This window comes from Nannospalax galili, unplaced genomic scaffold (genome assembly GCF_000622305.1).
Source record: "Nannospalax galili isolate Female #2095 unplaced genomic scaffold, S.galili_v1.0 scaffold165, whole genome shotgun sequence".
Lineage (NCBI taxonomy): Eukaryota > Metazoa > Chordata > Mammalia > Rodentia > Spalacidae > Nannospalax > Nannospalax galili.
The window spans coordinates 1,042,270-1,066,131 of NW_008352715.1; the positions used below are offsets into that span (position 1 = coordinate 1,042,270).

Consider the following 23,862-nt stretch of genomic DNA (forward strand, 5'->3'; position numbering starts at 1 on the left):
AGACATATGTCACACATTTTGAAAATTAGCGTTTTCAAAACCCTCAACTCACCAGGCAATGTTATGCAATGCTCTTCATGAATGTCTTGCACAAGTAGGGATTTATTTGTTTCGTGGTGGTTTGTAGCTCTCAAAAAAAATATCAAGGGAACCAGAAATAAATAACAAGACCTCAACTCATTTTAAAGTAGACCATGTACCTCACAGTTAGTCTGAAGATTAGTTTTTCTTCATTTCACTTTCTTCTAAAGAAGTAGAGAGAATGCCATGTGGTATGGGATTTTTAGTTGCAAATAACAGAATCTAATTTATGAAAGGAATTCTCAAAGATGTTGGAAACTTGTGTAACCTCTGCCCTATGACCTGGTTTTGGCACCTAAGCAGCCAGAACAGCATGATCATGAACAGTGCAGTCCTCAGAGTACTTGGGAATTCTTGGGAATTTTTCAATAGCTTACATCACCTGTCCTCACGAATATGATTGATGCTTGTATTTGGAGGCTAGGAAACCATCACTGCTGTTTCAGGAGAATTAGAATCTCTGTTACTCCATCTTCTCTCTAGTTGATTCAACTAGACATAAAGCAGCTGCCCCCTTGTGTTGTTCCCTCCTGCACCTGTGTTACCCAGAGGCATCTGATTGGTGGAAACTAGGTCGTATGTCTTTATGCTAGTTGTAAAGGAACCTAGGAAGTTAAGTTGTAGGTTTCAGCTTCCTTTACAAGGGGCCTATTTTCCAGAAGAAAAGCTAAAGAGGGATTGGAATGGGAGTCGAGTTAGCTACACTACCAAATCTTCCATAGATGAAGTTTCTTCACCACAGTCATAACTAGTAAGTAGCAGAACCTTCAGATGCAGAGTCTTAATGTGTTCCCAAGACAAAATGAATGCCTCCATGCTAGAGCTGAATAGCTCACATGGCCTTTAGAATTCAAAGTATCCCCAGGAGAAGCCACTTTCTCTTCATCTAGAATTATATTGATTCTCAATATCATTGTTGATCTGACTACAAAATATCTTAACATTGTAATGGAAGAGCCCAGTGAATGGAAAGTTCAGAAAATATGTCTTTTGCCTGCTTCTCATTAAAAATGTCAACTGTCACAATTGTGTGTGGTGGGGCACACCTGTAATCCCAGCAGTATGAATGTCGTGGCAAGTGAATCAGGAGTTCAAGGTCATCTTCAGCTGCAGCCTAGGCTACAAGTGCACCTATCTGAAAAAATACATAAAAAAATGTGACTGACAAAAGTCAGACTCAACTATTGAAACAGGAGCTCAAAGCCAAGATGACATACAAGCAACTCTCAGTTCATTTTTCCACTTGTCACATTGCTTGATAAAGAAAAAAAGAAAAAATTAATCTATTATGTAAAAGATAAAATGCACACTGTGATATTCAGACCCCCCCTCCTATAGTTTAGTAGAACTGCTTAAATCCAGGTTTAATCATTTAGCATTTATGTGATGCTGGGAAAAGTTGGTTAGTATCTCTGAATCTCACTTTGAGGACCATGCTTCCTACTTCTTAGAATTGGATGTTTCTAAGATATTTGTTGGTTGGTTTCAAATGATGTCTCATTCTTTAGCCAAGGTGAGCTTAAACTCATGGTAATCCTCTTGTTTCATCCTCTCAATTACTGGGATTACAGGTATGAGCTACCATACTGTACTTTCCAGAAAATTATTAGAACTATTTGAGAAAGACTTCATGTAGTGCTAGGAAAATAGTAGGTATTAATTAAATAGGAACCATCATTTAACATATTCTTTCAAAACAATAACTAATTGTCATAACCTTTATTTTATAAATCTTAGAAGTTACTTGCTATAGTATTTTTTGCCCATAAAAATAGTTATCCTTGTGACTGAAAAGATAGAGGAAAGAACCCCGAGTGAAGTATTTTTCTCCTTAATTCCTGATGAACTTATATTAGTATGATCCCATGTGTTTAAAAATAAGGAAATGACTATTTCCTTTATAACCAACCAGTTTCCAGTTATATCCGGAGGACCTCCTTAAATTCTCCTTCTACCAATATTTTAAAACTATGATGGACTTTCAAATCATGTTCTAAGAAAGGGAAAGCAAGTAACTTAAAATTTCTCAGAATCAGTGGTTCCATCTGTCCGGTTCAAGTACATGATGAAGAAATCACTATGAAAGTGAAGCCTTTGAATAAGAAAATAGCCTCAGAATTTCACAGAAAGTCATCATAATGGGCCAAGAAAAACTTGCTTTAAACTGGACTTTTTACATTAAGACAGTTTCAAAAACAGTCTGACATCTCAAATATAAAGAAAATGAAAACTCTCATCTGTGAATATATGCAAGAATTAGATAATCATGCTTCCCCCTTGGGTTGTCATTAGCAAAACCTGCACTATACACTGATTTACTTTGTCTTTGATTCAAACTTACCAGTCCAAGAAATTGGATTTAAATACTTGTGCTCTAAAATGTATGTTCTACCCAAACAGAACAAAAGGGGAAATGAGGAAAAACTTTTCCTCCCTTCAGTATATACTTGAATTTGTATACAAAGGTAGAGAGAATTGTTGAGATTGGGGAAGGGTGTCAAGTTCAATGGCCTCTGCACCACTTTGCCAGAACCTTGCTGGAAAGTTGGCAGCAGAGCCTTTGTTTTAGGAAACAGGTGCCTCATGTGAAGAAACTGGAGTGAGGGCTGAGTCCTGGCTTTCAGAATGGGAAGAATAGGAAAAGGATGGAGTGAGACAGTCTGCAGAGAGGACCAGGTAGCAGGATGGTCCATTCTGGGAATGTCAGAGTGCCTGCAAGAGCCCCATATGTGAGGCAATGGGAAGCTCAAGGGAGAACACTCATTTGGAGTCCAAGGAGGAGAGAATAACAAACATGGAAGGTGATGCCAGGGTGGAGAGAAGGTGGTGAGGCCACTTTTCTAAGCAAAGGAACCAGCAGGAATGGAGACACTAAAGCGTCCAAATACAGGGATAGTCCTTCTTCGGGGGTTTTGCAAAACAGATACAAGGGGTAGGACTTTTACTGGGGAGAACTAAAACAGATTCAAGAGGTACATAAATATGATGGTGAAAAATTCAAGGCAGAAGAACGATGAAAATCATTTTTCCTGGGTCTCTAACCATAGGTGGAATACATTATTTTTTAACAAAAAAATCATAAACAAAAATAAATAATGAAGAGCGCTGCATGACCTTGAATATTCAGAGCAGAGTGCAGGATTCAGTGTAGATGAAGATGAGCAAAGGGCAGGTGAGCAGCTTGACTGTCACAGTCCTGGGGACAGGCAGAGGTGAGAGCAGTGAAGAGCCAGCCTTGATGACAGGACAGGCACAAAACAAACGGTGGTTTCACCTTGCCTAACACTTAAGAGAATGGTGCAGATAGCCCAGATTTCAGGAGGAAGGGATATGACTGAGTAGCTACTCCATTAAATAAGCTTTCTTGTCTTGTCACCTGGCTTTCATTTGTGAACAAGTCTGTGAAAATTCCAATAATTTCCAACCTGAAGTTGAAAGGTCCCTTGGGTAGGTAATTAAATGATGACCTACCTTGTAGCATTACATTCCAGATAAGTTCAATTACAGCTTCAATAAGCTATAAAGAAAATGTACAAGGTTACATTTTATATTAATTTTACCTTAAACCTCTATCAGTAATCATGGCATAGTCACTTCAGGCTATGTCAGCATAATTGTAACATTAGTTGTCGCTACAAATATAGTATTCAAAAGGCTGAAGCTAGACTTTTAACAGTCTAAAATTATATTTGAAAAAATTCTAATGTTATGTTACTTGATACTAATAATAAATAGTCATAATGCTATTTACTCTAACTAGTGTATCCCCTTTATTGCATTGATCTTTTTATACAGATTATAAAATGAAATTGAAAACTGATGACAGTCAATTAGAGAGACCAAGTTTGAGCAACAGCCAAGTAAGAAAACTGGTTTTTTGTAGCAATTAGTCAAGAAATATTGGATGTACATTCCTTATGAAATGTGTATGTGTGTGTGTACGTGCGTGTAAGGGTGCAGGTAGGGACTAGAAGTTGACATCTGGTGTCTTTCTTCATCATGTTTTAATCACATTTTTTCTTATTTTTATTTATTTTTATGTGTATGAGTGCTTTGCCTGCATGGATGCAAGTGTACCTATGTGGTGCAGTGCCCACAGAAGCCAGAGAAGGGTGTTGGGGAGGATGTTGGAGTCCCTAGAACTGGAGTTGCAGATGATTGTTAGTCACCATGTGAACACTGGAAACCAAACTCTGGTCCTCTTCAAGAGCAGCCAGCGTTCTTAACCACTGAGCCATTTCTCCAGCCCTCCTCTTACTCATTTTTAAGGCAGGGTCTCTCACTGAACCTGGAGTTTCATGTTCTGGCTAAACTAGCCGGTTATCAAGCTCTGGGGATCTGCCTGTCTCTGCTTTCCCAACCCCAGTGCTAGATTTATAAACATATGTTGCAACGCCCAGCTTTTAAGTGAATGCTGGAGATATGAACTCAGCTCCTCACAATTGTGCAACAAGCACAATTTATTTACTGAGCCATCTCCCTAGCCTCCCCTTCCCCCATGAAACATCTTATAGGCAATGCTTTACTGGTTTTGTCTTTAATCATGTTTTTATTAATAATGATAATGCTTTGTGTTCATGTAGCATGAATCAGTCTATAATGGATTTTGCAATAAGTGAACTATTTGATCTTTAGAATGATCCTATAGAATATGGCCAGATGTCATTATTTCCATTGGATAGATGAAGAAACAGAGCCGTAGATTTGCACAAGCATCAAAGTTACGACTGAAACTCTGGAGGATGAATCCAGGCCTTTTAGTACCATAAGATTAATTGCCTACAAAATTATTTCCACTGACAGCAGCTACATAAAATCGTTTTGAGATATTATGAATTCTAATAAATTGTTATATTAAAACTATGACAATTAGAAAACAAAAGAAATATATAACTCAAAATTTCTCTTCTTTGGGTTATTGCTTGCTATATGGTGTTAATATAATTTTTTAAATAAAGCCTATAGTAATATCACCCTTGTGTAACAAACTAATAAATATCTCCCTAAACTATATGCATTTTGCATATAGTAAATGCGCTATTTATTCTGGTTTCTAAACATAACCATTTATATCAGCCTCCAAGCCCTCCCCTAAGTTATGGACCAAATGAAAGCTTTGATATCACGTAGCTCATCAATTTTTAAGTTCTCACAGCTGCTGTTTATATTAGTCAGAAGTCTTTACTCTCATCTTCCTCCACAGTTCTAATAAAAAAAAAAATGCTGGCATTTCCTTTTCCAGTAGAGAAGCCACACCCAGGCCCATCACATGGCTAACCTTTCAGGTGCCTATGATTAAATAAGTGATTGCTCTGTCTTTTAAAATTGTCTTCTATAAGGCAGTCAAGATACACTATACATCCATGCAAATGAAGCAGAGCATTTATTTAAAATAATGAGATATACTCATTTTCATTTTTCCCTGAGAGGATTATAGTGATGCTAAAAATAAAAAAATGAAAAAAAAATCTTTGAATTCTAGAACTAGGGCAACACATTGATTTTTAAGAAAGCTATAATCTTCCTTTCTAATTTGAAGTGCACATTCTTCTCCGTGAAATAGTGTGGATTTTACAGTAACAAGAGCCCTGAGCCCATTGAAAAGATGTCCCCGCACGAGCCACTCCTCTTGCAGGTTCTTCCCATTCTTCCAAAGGCAAGGATTTATAAAGCCCCTTTCAATAAATGTCAAAGTATACTGAACTAAAAAGGAGCAAGGTCCAAATTTCTCCAGATTTGGGAAGGAAGCTTTCAGCTGCCCAAACTGATGAATATTATCTTTTCCTCTCTGCCCCTTCTTTGTTACTCATGATTCATGGGGTAAGTTCAATCTTGGGGTCTCTCTGAAAAGACTCATAATTAAAATTTTAAAAGGAACAAATTAGTTCTTTGTCTGTCAGCAGTAGAGGAGTCAGAAAACTTCTGGGAGGGGCCTTTGGGGATTTGATCTTCCTGGAGCCTGATTCCTTTCATAGCAAGGAGGTTTGCTTAAAAGAACAGCCAAGAGAAGAAGCCAGCCCTGTGACTTGGAGTTAAGCAAGCTGGATAGCACAATGGTTTATGAAATTCTTCCTTCAAGGACCATTATCTAGTTAATAGCGTTTTATTTCTTCTTCTTCTTCTTCTTCTTCTTCTTCTTCTTCTTCTTCTTCTTCTTCTTCTTCTTCTTCTTCTTCTTCTTCTTCTTCTTCTTCTTCTGTACTTACTTATAGCATAAGTACAAAAGTGAGAGAAAAGGAAGAGCCAGGTATCAACATAACCATATGCCAGATTGATACAGACAGCTAGGAGCTCTGGCCTGTGGGGCTCATTCATCAATTATTTCTGTTGCAGTCGATGTAGAATTTCCCCACAGAATGAAGATGCTTTGATTTTACTCAAACATCTTTCCTTTTTCAGAATAGATCTCTTTTGCCCTACTCAATATCATGATACAAGGACATAACCAGCATTTTTCCCTTTTCAAGAGCATTTCCTAAGAAGTTGGTCCTCCCTCACTTCCCAGATCCCTTTCTTCTTCTCACCCTATCTCCTCTCTTTCCTTCCTTCCTTTGTCTATTTTCCTGACTTACCTCTCTCTTAGTGAGTTTTCTTTCTTCTAATGGCTTTATCATTCCTCCTATTTTTTAAGTCACTTACATGAGTCCCTGTGTTAAAGCACTTTTGCAGTATGTCCATATGCAAACCTGTGAATGGCAGACAGGTCAGTGGCTTGAGATGATATGGGAGGATTTCCCTGTTCTCCAGAAGTCAAGCCAGTGTCTCCAGAGCTGTGGGCTCAGGAGCGGCCCAGAATCCTGGTTTCTCTGTGTTAACAAGTGTAATGATTCTAGGGATTCAAAGGAAAAAGAAGGTGACAGGATCAAAGATGACTTCAGACCAGGGCCTGCTCTTCATGTGGTCCTGCACTGGTCTGACCTCCTTTCTTTTTTAATCTAAAAATACACCATATCTTCTGTTCATTTTCACTCATTTTTCATTCTTCTTTGAATGCTAATTACAAATTTTTCACCCTTTGAAATCTTGAAAATTAAATGTATAGGAGGGAAATATGTGTGGCAAAGTATTTTATCCTGTTGCTATCCAGTAAAAGTAGACAATACAAGCTGAACTGTACCCTTCCAAAAAGACACATTTAAAATGTTTAAATAATATTTTATTGATTATTTGATAATTTCATAGTGTATTTTGATCATATTCAAACACCTTCCCCATCTCCTCTCAGATTCCTCCCTACCCCCACTTTGTTTCTCTCTATCTCTACATATATATACATATATATATATATAACATATGTTTATATGTTTGTATGTGCTTGCATGTCTATACATATATGTGATGGTTATTTTTTTTATTTTTTAAGGCCTATCAAGTCCAATTTGCATTCTCCAATACTCTTGGGTGTAGGTCCATCCTCTGGAGTGTGGTCAACCTACCCGGTGACACATCCTTAAAGAAAACTGACTCCCTTTCCCAGAGGTTATCAATTACCAGTAGTTTTTCAGCTGGGGCTGGGAGTTTGTGCCAACCTCTCCCCTCCATGTTGGGTTTTTGTCTGACTTGGGTTTATACAGGTCTTGCACATCCTGTCACAGCCATTGTGGGTTCATATGTGCCACTGTCCTGCTGTGCCTGGAAATGACTCTTTCATTGTACTCATCCACTACCTCTGGCTCTTACAATCTTTCCATCCACTTCCTCTTCTGTAAAAAGACACTGAAGCACCCCCTATGCATTCTTTAGAATGGGACTTGATTTAGAAATAGTCTTCACAGTTTTGGTCTAGTTAAAAGAAGGTGATTATAGTAGTCCCTAATCCAATATGACTGGTATCCTTATGAAAAGGGGGGAACAGGACATAAAAGGTGCATATACAGTGACACCGTCCCACAGAGGTGAAAACAGAGATCAACTTAACACGTGTACAAACCCAAGAAATGGGAAAAATGCCAGAAAATGACAAGAAGCCAGAGGAGAGACTTGGAAGAGATTTATCATTCTTATGGCCATCAAAAGGGGCCTGTCCTGCCAAAACCTTCTCAGAGATGCAGCCTTCAGGGCTGAGGCCCTAAATGCTGACCAGCTTGTAGTACTTTCTTAGAATAGCCCTAGAGAAATGATATAGTGACCCACCTGTGGCTCTAGAAGCTGGAGGCACTGCAGGAGTGAACAGAATGACCAAAATAAGAAACACAGCCAGGAAGATCCAAGTGACCAGGGAGGAGTAGAAGTCAAAACTGCAACAATCATCCAAATCAAGTATTAACCACACAAGCTAAACTCCAGACACAAAAACTTAGTGAAAGGCTAAGGGTAACTAAGCTTTTGTTCTCTGCTCAGATGAAGTTCCTTCAGGGTGAGATCAGTTTAGCAAAGCAACTTCCTTCTGTTAATTCTGTTTTACTATTTCATTTACTTGCTTCAGAGCTTTTAGTACTACCTGGACCATTTTTTGCATTTGTGTGTCCTTTCTCTTTCCTGGAGTGCCAGCTCCCACATCCTTTTTCAGCTAGTGCATTTTCATCTTTGATGAACAATGAAGTAGATTTGAAAACACAAAGAAAATCAAAATGTAGAGATGATCTTTGAAACATCAGAGGGTAGAAGCAGGATATTTGCTGAGGTTCCTACAAACCCATGGGAAAGGGCAACAGAATGATCACCAAGCCAACCTAGAGTGTGTGGCAGAAAAAATCAGGGGCAACACATCTGCCTTTAGTAGGGTTCTCTGGAGACTTGGTTAGGATAGATGGATAGGTGAGTGGATGGATGGATGGATGGATGGATGGATGGATGGATGGAGATTTATCATGAGGGACTATTTAATAAGATTATGGGACGTGAGAAGTCCACAATCTTCTGTTTACAAGCTGGAAGGCCAGGTCTGATATATGGCTTCAGTTCAAACCTGTAGGTCTGAGAAGAAAAGGAGTCAATGTTGTGGTTCCCAGGATGAGTCAAAGGGTGCCTAGAGTGGAAGGTGAATGTGTCAGCTCAAGTAGAGAAAGCAATTTTGCTCTCTTCTAGTTTTTAATCTATTCAGGCTCTTACAGATTAAATCATGCCCGCCTGCTTTGGTGCGAGACTCCTCATTGCTCAACACTTCCAACACTCATCCCTTTTAGAAACACCTCCAGAGACATATGTAGAAATAATTTTTCACCTGCTCTCTGGGTATCTCCTAGCCTGGTTAAGGTGAATATAAAATTAATCATCTCCCTGTCTGTCCCATAATGGACATGGACACACAACTGTGCAGAGATGACCAGTGACACTGATCACTTCTGAGGCTTTACCTCTGATCAAACAAAAGAACACTTCTGATAAGTTTGAGGGCTTTAAATAAATTATTCAGAATAACAAACAATCCACCATGCAGATTCTAGGAGAAACAAGTGCTTCTTAAATAGAAAATTCTGCCCCATTAACTTCCTGAAAGGCAAAGGTGCATATTTACTAGAAAGTTCTGAGAATGAGCTAATCTGTAATACAGTAAGGCCCCTGGGGTGGGGAATATCTTTCTAATGTCCTAGTTGAATGCTCCTATTTGGAGGGATTTGTATTTAACAGATAGCAAGTTAACGTGTCTTCAGTGTCTTGCAGTTGTAAAACTGCTAAAAAGAATGACAAAAGCTATATGCACAACTTTCTATTTTACTGATACATTAACTTGCCTGTTAAACAAGATATATATAGATAGATGATAAATATATGGAGAGAGTGTTATAAATTTCATACATTTCCTACTCAAATCCAGACCCGCCTCCCTGATCCATGCTCCCCCCATTGCACCGAACACTATGCACTCTGCCACACATGCTGAGTCCTATTCATTCAGGTGTTTGTCCCCAAATGTCCTCCAGTGTATCCGCGTCCAGTGGCATCTTTAGTCTTATAAAACTCGCCAGAAGATTGTACTTTGTGGCAGTAAATATCTTCCCCAGAATTTCTCAGCTGACTTTTTTGTTGTTTGATTTTTCCCTTTGTTTTTTAGTGGAGTTTTTGGCTTTGAGTTTTTCAGGGGAAAAAAAATAAGGTTAAAAGATTTCTCTAATTGGAATATCTGCATTGTACACTCACTAACGAAACAGAGCAATCCTATGTATTTGAAAGAATTGGATAATCTACATGCTCAGCCTCCCATGCTATGGATTGGTAAACTATCAACATCTTTCTAGTCTCATTAAATCCTGTGCTTTCATCCTAATGCTAGCTGAAGTATCCCTCCCCTCCGTCCCCCAAAACACTCAAATGACCTAGTAATGATTGTGAAGACCTCTACTACAGAAATAAAGAAGTTATATTTGTTCTTGTTTCGCATTTAAGGCCACTGAAACAAAGAGAATACAATTCACAACACAGGATTATACAAAGTGTGAGTGGGAACATGCTAGCCCAGAAACAACTTCATCTGGCCTGAGTGAGATAAATCATTGTGTTGTGTGACTCTTTCTCATCTTTAGTTACATGACCACTTGCTATCCAGAGACACATCTTTCTATTGTTTGGCCACCCAAGAAATCTGTTTTATTACAAAATGGCCAGTTTTGATGATGATGATGATGATGATGATGATGGTAATGATGATGATGACGATATGACAGGGTCTCCCTAGTTCCAGCCTGCCTGGAACTCACTATGGAGACCAGGCTAGCTCAGATCTCACAGAAATCCACCTGCCTCTGCCTCCCAAGGGCTAAGGATTAAAGGCTTGCACCACCACACCCAGCATTTTATTTATTATTTTTATTTGTTATTTATTTTTATTTACTTATTTATTTTGCCTTTTTGAGACAGGATTTTCCTGTAGCCTCAGCTGACCTGGAACTCGCTATATAGACCAGGCTGGCCTTGAACTCACAGAGATCTGCCTGCACCTGCCTCTGCCTCCCAAATGCTGGGATTAAAGGCATGCATCACCACTTCCTACAATTTTTATTATTTTAATTTTATGTATACTGCCTGCATGCATGTAAGTGCACCTGTGTCATGCAATGCCCAGGGAGGTCAGAAGAGGGCATCAAACCCCCCTGGAACTAGAGTCAATAGACAGTTGTTAGCTTACATGTGAGTGCTGGGAATAGAACACAGGTCCTCTGCAAGAGCAGCCAGTGCTCTTAACTTTACCCACTGAACCGTCTCTCTGGCCCTGCTTTTGTTGTTGTTTTGTTTTGTTTTGGTTTGATTTGGTTTGGTTTGGTTTTGGTTTTGGGTTTTTAGTTTCTAAAGCATCACATTATTCTTAGCCACTGTTCAGATTCTGTACTGGTTCCTTTTCATATTTCAGATTCTCTGATTTGTTTGTTTTTTCTAAACAGAGGCCTTAGTAAATGCTAATGCATTTAGTATTGACTGAGATGTGATACTATGCTTATATTTGTTCTGATGTCTGAGGAAAAAATAAAAAAGGTCATCAGAAATAGGATTTTTTTTTAATCTATGTGCTTCAGGACTTCAGAGATGTGCACCTGCAAAGTGCTTCAACACTCCTTCAAATGTGGAGTTTCTTCACCCACCACCACCTCCTTTCAGCTCTAATGTGCTTTTTGTAAATGAGCATGTTCTGATGATCAAGAATCCCTACAGAATTGTACTGCAGGATGAACCATTTATGGCCCTGGTCCTCACCACATTCTTGTTCATTTTATGCCTTTGCACATGCTATTTCCTTTGCCTACAATATCCACACCCTTTCCAGATAACTGCTAATTGTGGTTAACAATTCAGTTTAGCTTACTTAAAGTTAAAATCTAAGCCGTGGATATACATCTAAGAAAATATACTCAAGGATCACAAGAACAGCAGCCTGACATGCTCCCAGCATAAACTAGGAATGTAAGACCTCTTATGCCCAAAGACCATAGGAAGCTGGGGAGTAGCCATTTACATTGTTTCCTACTGAATGTGATCTTGAATAAGCTGTTTAGTATATCTGATTTCCCTTCTTCCTCCTGTAAAATGGAGGCAATGATACCTCTCTTGAAACACTGTAAAAGAATGATGCTCCAAAAAGTAGAATAGAATGTCATAGAAAATAGCACAATGCACAGTACCTGGTCTGAAATATGCATTTTAAAATGAAAGCTGATGAGCTAACTATGATGGTGTACATCTGTAATTCTGGCACTCAGGAGGATGCTCAGTATTCCAAGGTCAGCCTGAGCTACATAGCAAGATTCTGTCTCAAAAATCAAAATAATAATAATTTGAAACAAACAAAATGAGAGTCAACAATAATAATGCTAAGATTTATCATATTTATTAATTGTTTAGGGAAGAGCATTCTGTGAAAAATATAAATGTATAAGCTTTCTTCATGCTCTTGTTTATTTCTATTTCTCCTTTTTAGCTGATTCTAAACTTCCTCTGTATTATACAATCCTTTTGTCCAGAATAATATTACAGAAAGGTAGCAAATAAAACAAATTCTCAGTGCACATTCATCTGTTGAGGTCTAGGCAGCTTATCTAGAGTCTCTCACTTTAGGAATATCAGTTCTTCCTCACTTAGGAGCAATCAGTTGCCACTATTTCTTCAGCTAAGATTGGGATCTACTATCCATTTCTCCAGTTCTACGCTGGGTTTTTGTCTGTTTGAGTTTGCATGGGATTTGTGCATACTGGGGAAAGGGGTATAAAGATGATTAAGATTAATTGAGATATTCTGTGTAAAATATACAAAAATTCACTAAAAACAAGCAAAAAAACAAACTCTCATTCCTTTAGGACATAGAACTGTTGGGAGAAAGAACATTTTAATATAGAAAAATGAATTGCTTATGAGTCAGTGGACAGAATTTGAGGAAGGTAAAATTCTAACCCTTTAGAGTACACAGATGAGAAGCCAGCTACTCACAGGATAGTTTCCACATGCCCTGACACCTTCTATAGTCCACCTCCCACCATCCTCCTCATCACCTTGTCCTCTCTCTTTTTGTTCAACCATTTACCATGCCAGTACAGATCATGCTCTGTGTATTTTCACTTTCCTTTGCTTATGTAACATCTATCTAGATATTTTTCAGTTGTGCTCGAGGATTCAGCTTAGCTCTTTTTCTTCTCTTTCCCTGCTGGCCTCCATTCTATTCCATCATTATTTGACTCGGGGATAAGGTAGAGAAGACCTTTGAGAATGGTGGTCTCTGGAATTACACTGTGTCTGTTCTACCATATGATAGTCTCTCCTCCACTCCATTTCTATATACTCCAAAACCTTAGAGTTAGAATTATTTGAATTGTTTACTTAAAATCTATCCTCTTAGCCCAGGAATTCCTGAGGTGAGAATTTGGGTTGTATTTCTCTTTCGTTGATTCTTAATGTACAACAGTTATTAAAATATTTGACTAGTTGGTATATTCACAGTTATCAAATTCACAAATGAATGAACAAATTTTGAAGGAAGACTTAACTATGACTCTGAAGGGACAGGAAAGGGGCAATAAAAAGGAGATCAAATTTAAAGAAATCTTCAGTTAATCACCTGATTAATTTCCCCTGAAGATGACCTAATTCCACATAAGGCTGTTCCAGAGTTCCCTGACATCTTAGTAATAGGTGACTCACAATTTAGTAGGAAAGTATGCAAGAAATAAGGGCAGAAGGGTAAAGGTAGGCTTATAAGAATGGGATACACAACATAAAATAATGGTGAAGTTTGGTTTCTATTACCATCTTGGGACTCGCTCACAAGCCTTTGGGATTGAAATGAGGCTGACATTTGTGTTCCTAAACTGGGAAGCTCTTTTCTACATTCTCTACTACTAGTTTTGCTCAGTTCCTTTTCTCACCTTCTAAAGTTTCAAAGCTTCCTTATTTGCTTGAAGCCATTCATCATGACATTTTTGCTATCAGCTTTAGAGCACCTTAAAAAGAAGTGTCCTCTGGGAGGCCAAGAATACTGAATCATATATTTACAGAGTTTTTACTATTATCTATAGTCATGTGACTTGAAGCCACCCTAATATTCAGTTAGAGCCATAGCCACAATAAATAATTGCTGGTCTCATATAGGTCATACACTCACAGTTAGCTCTTACCTCAGACAAGAGTATGGATTTTGTATCTGCTGTTGCACATCTTGTCTTTTCATTTAATTATGACTATAAAAGTTAGAAGCATGATTTTCCACACACAGTCCCAGTTAATCTTTCAACACAGTCCACACATTTAAACACCAGCCTTCTTTGAAGAAGACTTTGAAATTGGTATTATTATCACTGCCTTGCAGGGCTACTACACATTCTGCTCTAACCAGGAAAGAAGAAGCAATTTTTTACATGAATGAACTTTGTAACCTGACGTATTAACTGGGATGAGGATTCAAAGTTCTAGAAAGCATTACCAGTTCTAGAAATTTTTGGTGTTTTGAAGGACAACTTTTTCATTGAACACCAGTTTCTTTTGCCACATCTTCACTGAATTTGTGGACCCCAATATCAATTGTCTTTCTCACTACACTCCTGCAATGTTTATAGGTACATGTAACTAAGGAAAACAAGAAAATAAGCTAGGAATAATATTTCTCAAGGGAGCATATAGGAGAATTGAAAACTGAAAAATCTGTACCATTTAGATCAACTCCAAGATCAATGGCAACCAGCTATTTGAAAGGATGTTTAGTTGGTACTTTCCATGCACAAGGGGTGTATTGGTTACTTCTGTGTGGCTGTGACCAAAGCATCTCAGAGAACAGCTCACAAAAAGGAAAGATTTATTTTGGATAATGGTTTCAGTGGCTCCACACTCTTTGGCTGGTTTATCGGTCTGGACTCTCCTGGGGTCCCTGGTCCTTGTGTTCACAGTTAAGAGAGGTTAGACAAGACACACAGAGCCTGGTGTAGAGGTTAGGTAGAATTTATTGCATGCTAGAGTAAAAGCTCTCTCAAGAGATAAGAATGGATAATGGCTGAAGGGACCATTGCATTAATCCATATATTAGAGAGTGTTTATGCCATTTCTAAAGTCTTTAGTAAAAGAAGCTTTACCTGAGAGACTACTCCTATTCAAGTAGTTGACAGGACATTTGGATAGACTCTTGACTCTTGCAGGTACGCCTTTGTTCTTTATTAGAAAGCCTTCAGTAATCATAAGGTTTGTAACCTTCCAGGAAGTGTAGGAAGGTGAGTCTCCTCCCAGAGTGAGAGATATGACTCAGACTCCATTCTTCTGACCAGTTATTAGAGTCCTGCAGTTCCAGTTCTTTACTGGCTCCTGATTATGAGTGTAGGGTTGAGCCCCAATGTCCTCCAAGTCTGCTAATGTCTAATTCAACACCTAACAGTGAGGAAGAATGTCAAGGTAGTGGGAGAATGCAGAAGAGATTTCACTTTATGACAGAAAGAAAGCAGATAGCGAAGAAAAGATCAGAGACCAGGTGCATGTGAAAGGTATGGCCTTGGACCTCCTTCTTCTAGCTAGTCCCTACCTCCTAAATGTTCTACTAGCTCCCAAAATAGGGCCAGCTGAGAGCCAACCTTCCAATAGATGAGCTTGGGAAAGGGCATTTGATATTCAAACCATAACAAGAAATTAGGATATTTTCTGAAGTCTCAGAGAAAGCAGAATTATACATTAAGAGTTTTGCCAAGTCCCAAATCAGGAACAGGCAGAAATTCTTCCTAAATCTGAACCAAGGGAAGCATGGTATTAGAAAGGTGGTACTTTGGGTGGTGTTCAACACATTTTTCAAACATAGAATTAGAGAAAGCAAAGAAATGTTAAGATTTATTCCTTTATCAGAATCAAACAAATAAAAAAGTTGGAAAATGGAAGAGATCTGAGGCCATATGTGAGCTTTTCTTGTCTGAAAGACTTTAGAGTCAGAAAATGATTAGTTGCAAGGTATTTTCTGAAGGATATGCTTTTTAGAAAATTACTAGTGTTCAGTTTACTTCCTATTTGTCTAGTGCTCATACCCAGTGGATTTGTGTTTTGAGTATAGATATACATATACTTCTCCATAGGCAAGGAGAAGTGGGGAGGTTATGCCAGGAGATTCTCAGGACTTATGGATGAATGATCATGTTTATTGTAGTCATTGTGGGTAACTCTTATACCATTGTTATATTTCTTCAAGAATACGAAAATGACTATGTAAACTGAACAAAAATTGTACTTTATTGATTTTTTTCAGAGTTAAGAGGAAGATTTCTGAGACATGGAGCTTCCATCAGTTTTGGAAGAAAATACAATGAATGCAATTTGATAACACCAGACCAACCCTAAGGCCCATGGACAACCTCTAGGTCACTCTTGCAAAAATTTAGATTTCTGAGTAATATGCTGCCATTGAAAGATGACAAGAAACTAGTGCCAAAAGGGTGTATTCCGCAATACCTGGACTAGACGTGCTCTCAACACAATGGCTTCGAAGGTCTCCTGCTTGTACGTTTTGACCGTTGTGTGTTGGGCCAGTGCTCTCTGGTACTTGAGCATAACTCGTCCTACTTCTTCCTATACTGGCTCAAAGCCATTCAGCCACCTAGCAGTTATCAGGAAAAACTCGACCTTTGGTAACATAAGAACTCGACCTATAAACCCACATTCTTTTGAATTTCTTATAAATGAGCCCAACAAATGTGAGAAAAGCATTCCTTTCCTTGTGATTCTTATCAGCACCACCCACAAGGAATTTGACGCCCGACAGGCAATCCGGGAGACGTGGGGGGATGAGAACAACTTTAAAGGGATCAAGATAGTCACGCTTTTCCTCCTGGGCAAGAATGCTGATCCAGTTCTGAATCAGATGGTGGAACAAGAAAGCCAGATTTTCCATGACATCATTGTAGAGGACTTCATCGACTCCTACCACAACCTGACCCTCAAAACGTTGATGGGGATGAGGTGGGTAGCCACTTTCTGCTCAAAAGCCAAGTATGTCATGAAAACAGACAGTGACATTTTTGTAAACATGGACAACCTTATTTATAAACTCCTGAAACCCTCCACCAAACCAAGAAGAAGATATTTTACAGGATATGTCATCAATGGTGGGCCAATCCGGGATGTCCGCAGTAAGTGGTACATGCCCAGGGATTTGTACCCTGACAGCAACTACCCGCCATTCTGTTCAGGGACTGGCTATATCTTTTCAGCTGATGTTGCTGAACTCATTTACAAGACCTCACTCCACACCAGGCTGCTTCATCTTGAAGATGTGTATGTAGGACTGTGTCTCAGAAAGCTAGGCATACATCCTTTTCAGAACAGTGGATTCAATCACTGGAAAATGGCCTATAGTTTGTGTAGGTACCGCCGTGTTATCACTGTGCATCAGATCTCTCCAGAAGAAATGCACAGAATCTGGAATGACATGTCAAGCAAGAAGCATCTCAGATGTTAGGATTTTTACTAATGTAAATAAGTTTCTTTTTTAAGAAATGGGGCCTACGGTATTGGTATTTTACAGGTGTCACCAAGGGGAAATGAACCAGTGAAGGGGTTTTGTAGTTTTTGCTTCCTGTTCCTAATTCCTTTCTTGAATCACCAATTTACAAGTGTTAGGTTCTGGTCAGAGAAATAGTGAGTTAGAAGGGCCAGATTTCATTCTCAGGTCTTGAGACATTGCCCTTCATCTCAAAAAATGACTTCTAAACAACTAGTAGCGTTTATGCACTGTGCATCTGAGATAAAAATCTGGTTCAGGAAATGGAAACTCACGTTAATGTCTTCATGTCATATCTGAAAAAATAAATAAATAACTCTTTAAAAAATAAGTCAGAAATGGTATACAGGAAGATACATTGAATATGATTAGTGATAGTATGTGTTGTTGTTATATTGAATTTTTACATATATTGCCATGTAAGATGTGCAGAATTTGTGTTTCCACCAAGAATTGAATTTACCAGGGAGACTGTGGTAAAAATAGATGTGAATTTAAGCTTGAAAATCAAATATTCTGTATGTTAAGAAAACAACTCTGCTTATACTTCCAAGGATTAAACCTGATCAGTGGGTGGGTAGAATGTATATAAAATGCTACTTCAAGTAAACAAAGCAACTTTTTTTTTTTTTGCTCTTTCAAAACAAACATTACATGGTGCCTCCAAGGAGACTGCCAAATGTAATAATCTCACCTGCTTCCTTCCACGGAATGTCTCTAAGTGCATTTTACAGTTTTGGAATCTGGCGGGCACATGTCTCCGTGTATAGAAAACAAGTTGGTAGGAGACCCAAAAACAATAAATTACAACTGAGAAAATGCAAATTTAGATATACATTATAATAACATACATAAGCCTAGCTGTAGTATGCAATGCCCCTCTCACACATTTGCAAAGCGGGTGAGAAAATCTTTAAGAGGCACCAATATTATTGAAAGATTTGACCCTGCTATCAATGATGTAATACTCTAACATCTGAAATATCCCAGTACCTTTAGCAGCAAAACTGTTCTGAGGTATTCTGAGAGCTCTGTCACGAAGATTCATAGGAAGAAAAAGTGTGGAAGCCCGAATTCAGATCTTACTGATGCCACCAAACTTGCATGGACATAAGAACAGGCCACTTAATTTTGATGTACTTCTGTATGCTCATTGTAAAATGGCTGAAAAATATATCTACCTCACAGGTACTGTGAGAGAAAATCACATTTGCTAATAAGCATTTTGAGATCCTTAGTTTAAAAGGTGCTATGTAATGCCATGTGTCATGCATTAAGCTAAATGCTAAAATGATTACAGTAATTATAATGATGGTGATCAGTTGTAGTAACGTCATCTTAATATAACAATCTACCAAAATAAAGATCAACTGTGAACTATCAGTGTACCTAATTCTTCCAAGCCTTTGATGTTTCATGGCTGTAAGTTAGTTGTGTGAAGAAGCCCCAGCCTCTCTGACATGTCTCCAGTTTCACTGATCGCGCTGTCACTTCCATGCGTTGCCTTGGTATTCCAAGGTGCTGATAGTGAAGTCAGCGGCTTGGCTTCAGGGAGGAGCTTTGCACATGCTTTACAAAATGCATCCACATAACTTAGATCTTAGGAAAAATTTGTCCTGAATTATTAAAAGCCTGGAGGATAGGTAGAGCCAGTCAGCTCCATCAGAAGAAGAATAAACACTCAGCAAATCTACATGTTGCACACCCACCATTCATTAGAAAACTCCCTGCTCTCATTCATAGAAAAGCCCACAACTGAAAGAACATTCCACTTTCTCTATTTTGTTTTATCTATTTTATTTGAACCCGAACTCTGGGTGCCCCCATAGTTGATAGTGATAGACAGAAGGAATAAATGGTATCATGGTTCATTACATGAAAATGCTGGCTCTCTCACCCCTATGTACTCAATACGAGGCAGGATTTCCCATCCTTTAATGTGATGATTTTGATCACTAAACAGTGGCTAAGTGGCCTGGGAAGAGATGACACAGGACAAGGTGAGCCACCCTCCCACCATTCCAGCCTCAACTGCTGTGAACTCCAATCACCGGGAAAGTCTCAATGTCATGCCTCATTCGCCTCCCAGTTGTACAGCTAAACATAGTCTCTGCCTCTTGCTACAGTCTTGCATCTATCTACTCCACGCTCAGTCAAGCCACTTTTGATGTCAATGAAATGTACATTATAATAACCATGCCTGTACATCTATAAACTGCTTTGTATGTGTGTATAGAGTACAAAAAGAGCCCTAATCTTGAAAAGCAGCAAAAATCAGAAAATCACATCTTAAAAATCTATTTCCTAACTTTTTTGTTACACAGTGCCCATATGACAAACATGTAAATAGCCATCAGAGATCACGTGTATATATTTTAAAGGCATTTTTTTTCCTCACCCCCAACTGTATGTACAGCTAGAATCTGCTTGCTACATAACAGTTTCTCTGCATGGAGCTTGGTGAGGCAAGGCCATTTGTCCAGTATTTCAATAGCCTTAAGCATGTTTGATCTTTGTTTTTTGAATGTTCAAAGAATATTTGACTAGTCAAGGAAAAGTTTTAATTTTTGACTTTTGTTAATTCTATGACATAAAACTGGCCAGATTATTGTAGTTGTTTGTTAAGCCATTCTTACCACTTCCTTGACAAAAAAAAATGATTCATAATGATGGTAATATTCTGGGGCAGGGGATATAGTGCCATGGTAAAGCACTTGTCTAGCATGCAGAAGGCTCTGGGTTCAGTCCTTCTCAGCACTGCAATAATAATAATTATCATAAGGTTAAAACAGTGATGACAGTATTCTCCCAGAAATCATTCAAATAATTCTTCCTAAGCACTGTCTCCCCACCTATTTTCTCATTATGTACTGGACAACAATGGATGTCAATGATCAGTGTCTATAACCTCAAAGTTTCTTAATGTATTTCTTAGAGAAACAAAAGCTTTATTTGGTGCCTAGCTCATACGGTTCTGGGTCTTCTCATACTGGAGCAGTTTCATTATACAACGATGTACTTTTAAATAAACAGATTCAAAACATGAAGATCATTTTTGAATTGGATGAAATTTGGAAAAACAAAACCCCTGTGTGAAAAGATATGGGGTAAACAAACTTCACAGAGAAGACAGAGGGAGTTTTTCAAATTCTTCTACCAAAAGACATTGGAAAATTTATGTACAGTGTCTGGAATTCATTTTCTACCTTTCCTAATATGTGGGTTTAGTGGGGGAACTGATTATATCATTTCTTCTGTAAAGGTGAAGATACTTTTATAAACAAAAAGGTACCTTGTGAATGGAAAAATTAATTTACTGGAAATGCTTGTTGATGATAATTGACATTTAGGTATATTGTTATATATTAATGACTGCATTTATTTATTTGTTCAAAACTGTAAATATGATTTCACCAAAAGTAATTGTCTGTAAAAGTGCACTCTCCAGGTTTGTAGTACTATTTAGGGTTACATGGGTTGCCAATCAAGCTGCTAATCAGAATACTATTTTTTGTATCAGTGTTACAAAATGTAACAAATAGATGAAGCTGTCTTTACATTCATTTTCTTCGCCTTCTTGAAATGTAAACTGTTGATTGAAAGCACGATGCTAATGTACAGGCCCATCTGTCAAGGTGACAGTTATGGTTCCATAAACCTGATTTTTTAAAACCACTGGGACAAATAAACAAAAGGAGAACTTATCTCATTTTCCTATTGTCATTGTTGTTTTGAATGACTGTCTGTAGGGAGATGTGATTATGCTATTAATTACTGCCCGCCAGTTGTGTTCATCTTCCCACAGTTCTGGCTCATCCACAAGAGCACAAAGCAAATTAGCAGTCAACCTGCAGACTTTTTGGGTCCAATAAAGAAATCATGGGCTACTCTTGGGTTTAGGAAACAGACTTCTCACTTGCTCCTTGTTGGCCTCAGAGAAGATTTTTAACTAGCCTCTTAAATAGTATGCCTTGAAAATGCCAGCAAATCCTTCCTGTGGTGGGGACATTCTGTTGACAATGTGCTCACCCATCAGAGCTAAATCTAAGGCAAAAACACCATTTTATGATTCACCCACAAATATGCTTTGGAATATTGCATTCAACTTCAAGAGTTTAATTTCTGGAAATTTATTTAGGCATTCAGTAGCGCAGGCAAGTAAATGCTGGTGGCTGGTGTCTTACTCTGTAAGCAAGAGACCGAGTATTTAAGAAACAAAGGATTTTTAAAAATTATTATTCATTTTGAGCTAACTAAACAGGTCTTCTGTTTTAATGGAGATGTAACTTTGGGTTCCCTCTACCCTACCCCCATTATAGCTCCAATTTCAAAAAGGTAAAATTATGAGCTTTAACAGGTAAACAAACAATAAAAACATAAAATATGCAGATTTGCATCCCATGTGACTTTTTAAAAGGACTAACATCCAGAGCAGTATTCTCAATGCCTGATACCTAGATCAGAAAAATTATATCCATTTATAAACTTGTTAAAAATGCAAATTCTTAGGCTGCACCAGAAACTTAAAGGTGTAGTTTAGCAATCTATTTTAACAAGCCCTATACGTAACCTTGACACATGCTGAAGTTGAGGACATAGATCTAGAGCAGAGACAGTCAAACCAGTCTGTAAACTACAGCCATCCTGTTCCCACTAGCTAAAAAGGATTCCACAATGAGCATCTCACAGTGGACACTTACACCAAACCCAAACTAAGCAACATTTTACACCAACAGTGAAAGGTCTGTTCTTCCCAGTAGTAGATGTATATTGAAAAAATCAGTCATTGCTATGTAACATTTTAAATTTTACCAATCCAAAAAGCATGAAACTTTGTCTTCTCTCTTATTTTAAGTATTTTCGTTTACATATAATTTCATGTCTTAATCTGCAAAGTTAAATATTTATTGTCCGGCCCTTTATCAAAAATGCTTGCCAACTCTGACCTAGGGAAATACAGCAACACTGAAAAAGATGTTAGACACAAAATCTCTCTGGTTCTGAATGAGGAACCACATGGACAAGGCTGGGAATGGAGTCAGGGAAACAACGCAGTCACCAAAATGAATTACGTTAAGACCAACAGCTGCATATATTTTTAAATAATTCCTTTCTGAGTGGTTTTTTAAAATTATAAAGCTTGATTTTAATTGTTACAATTACCGACAGTTTAATTAATATATTGCTTAAAGATATGTGGGTATCAGACCTGAGAGGGTGGGTTTCACATAGCTTTATTATCATAATTGCAAACATTCTATTTTCTAATTTACTTGTCATAGATTTCCAGATGAATTCACACCTCTGGAGAGAACTGAACACATTTCTAAAAGAGAGAGAGAGAAAAAGAGCAGAAGCAGGGCTATTTAGAAGAGTGATGTGTCCCAAACTATAATCCATGTGTGCATGAAAAATTGTTCCTGATAATATCTCCTTACCTCTTTGCTGGTTAAAATGGGCTTTTCTTGTAGAATGAAAAAGAAATGAGTGAAAAAGTATAATTGATTCAACATATCTGTAATAACAGTAGCTCGACTATGTCTTCAGCCAGAGTTGCCCAGCACTCAAGAACATTTTTCCATTTAGTTTTCCTTACAGAATCTATTAGTTTGGTACATTGCATCAACCATCTGCTAGGCCTCTTGCAGTGACCTCAGGCCTCACCTGGAGGGAGTATGGCATAACAGTTGATTTATTCTCTCTGAGGTTTACTCCAGAGCAGTTACTCAGCAGTGGCCATTGGATATGGCAGGTAGGGCAGAGTTACTTGTGATGGGGAGGCTGGGCATCACAAAGACTATTTTTCAGGAGAAGCAAAGGATGACTCCAGCAAGCATAAGCTGAGGGGGAGGAAAACACTGGAGATTTTCTGCCAAGGCAAAGTCTTAAATTCTCAGTGCCTTTCCTCTGAGTTGTTTAATCCTAACAACAGCCCCGTGCAGTGGATGTTGCTATCTCCAGGTGACAGATTGGGAAGCAAGCAGCAGAGAATTCTGTAATTTACAGGGTGAATTCAGGCCCTCTGGCTTTAAAACCCATGTTCATTACCTCTCAGAATACAAAATATATTCTACTACCATCACTCCACCCAGAGCTGTGAAATGCGATATACCCATTGCGATTTACTTTTCAGATAGAAACTTCTGCTGTTTTTTTAATTAAATTAAACTGTTAGTGATATAGTTCAATATTCATTTTTTAAATGGATATTTCTATGAGTTCTCACAAATACACCTATTTGGGTAACCATCTCCATAATCAAGACATAGAACATGACTCCCCCAAATTCTCATGCCTCTTGGTGATCAAGTCCCTTTCTAAGATCATGGCAATCCCTGATCTTTTTCCAAACTTCTAATTTACATGTTATTTGGTACTGAGCATATATTATGTTTAGT

The 23,862-nt window shown here is 38.2% G+C and overlaps 1 protein-coding gene across 5 annotated transcripts in view; it reads left to right on the forward strand.

Annotated features, from left to right (window-relative positions):
- B3galt1 (beta-1,3-galactosyltransferase 1) overlaps nt 1-21,168 on the forward strand; it is a 580,596-nt gene extending 559,428 nt beyond the window's left edge. For 3 of the 5 annotated variants that reach the window (XM_029554479.1, XM_029554480.1, XM_029554481.1), the window contains 2 exons: nt 3,877-3,941; nt 16,214-21,168. In XM_029554479.1, coding sequence (XP_029410339.1) covers nt 16,442-17,422 — 981 coding nt within the window. In that variant the 5' untranslated portion in view covers nt 3,877-3,941; nt 16,214-16,441 and the 3' untranslated portion in view covers nt 17,423-21,168. The remainder of the gene's footprint in view (nt 1-3,876; nt 3,942-16,213) is intronic. The other 2 variants (XM_017802393.2, XM_029554482.1) reach the window with 1 other exon arrangement.
- Nucleotides 21,169-23,862: the final 2,694 nt, after the last annotated feature.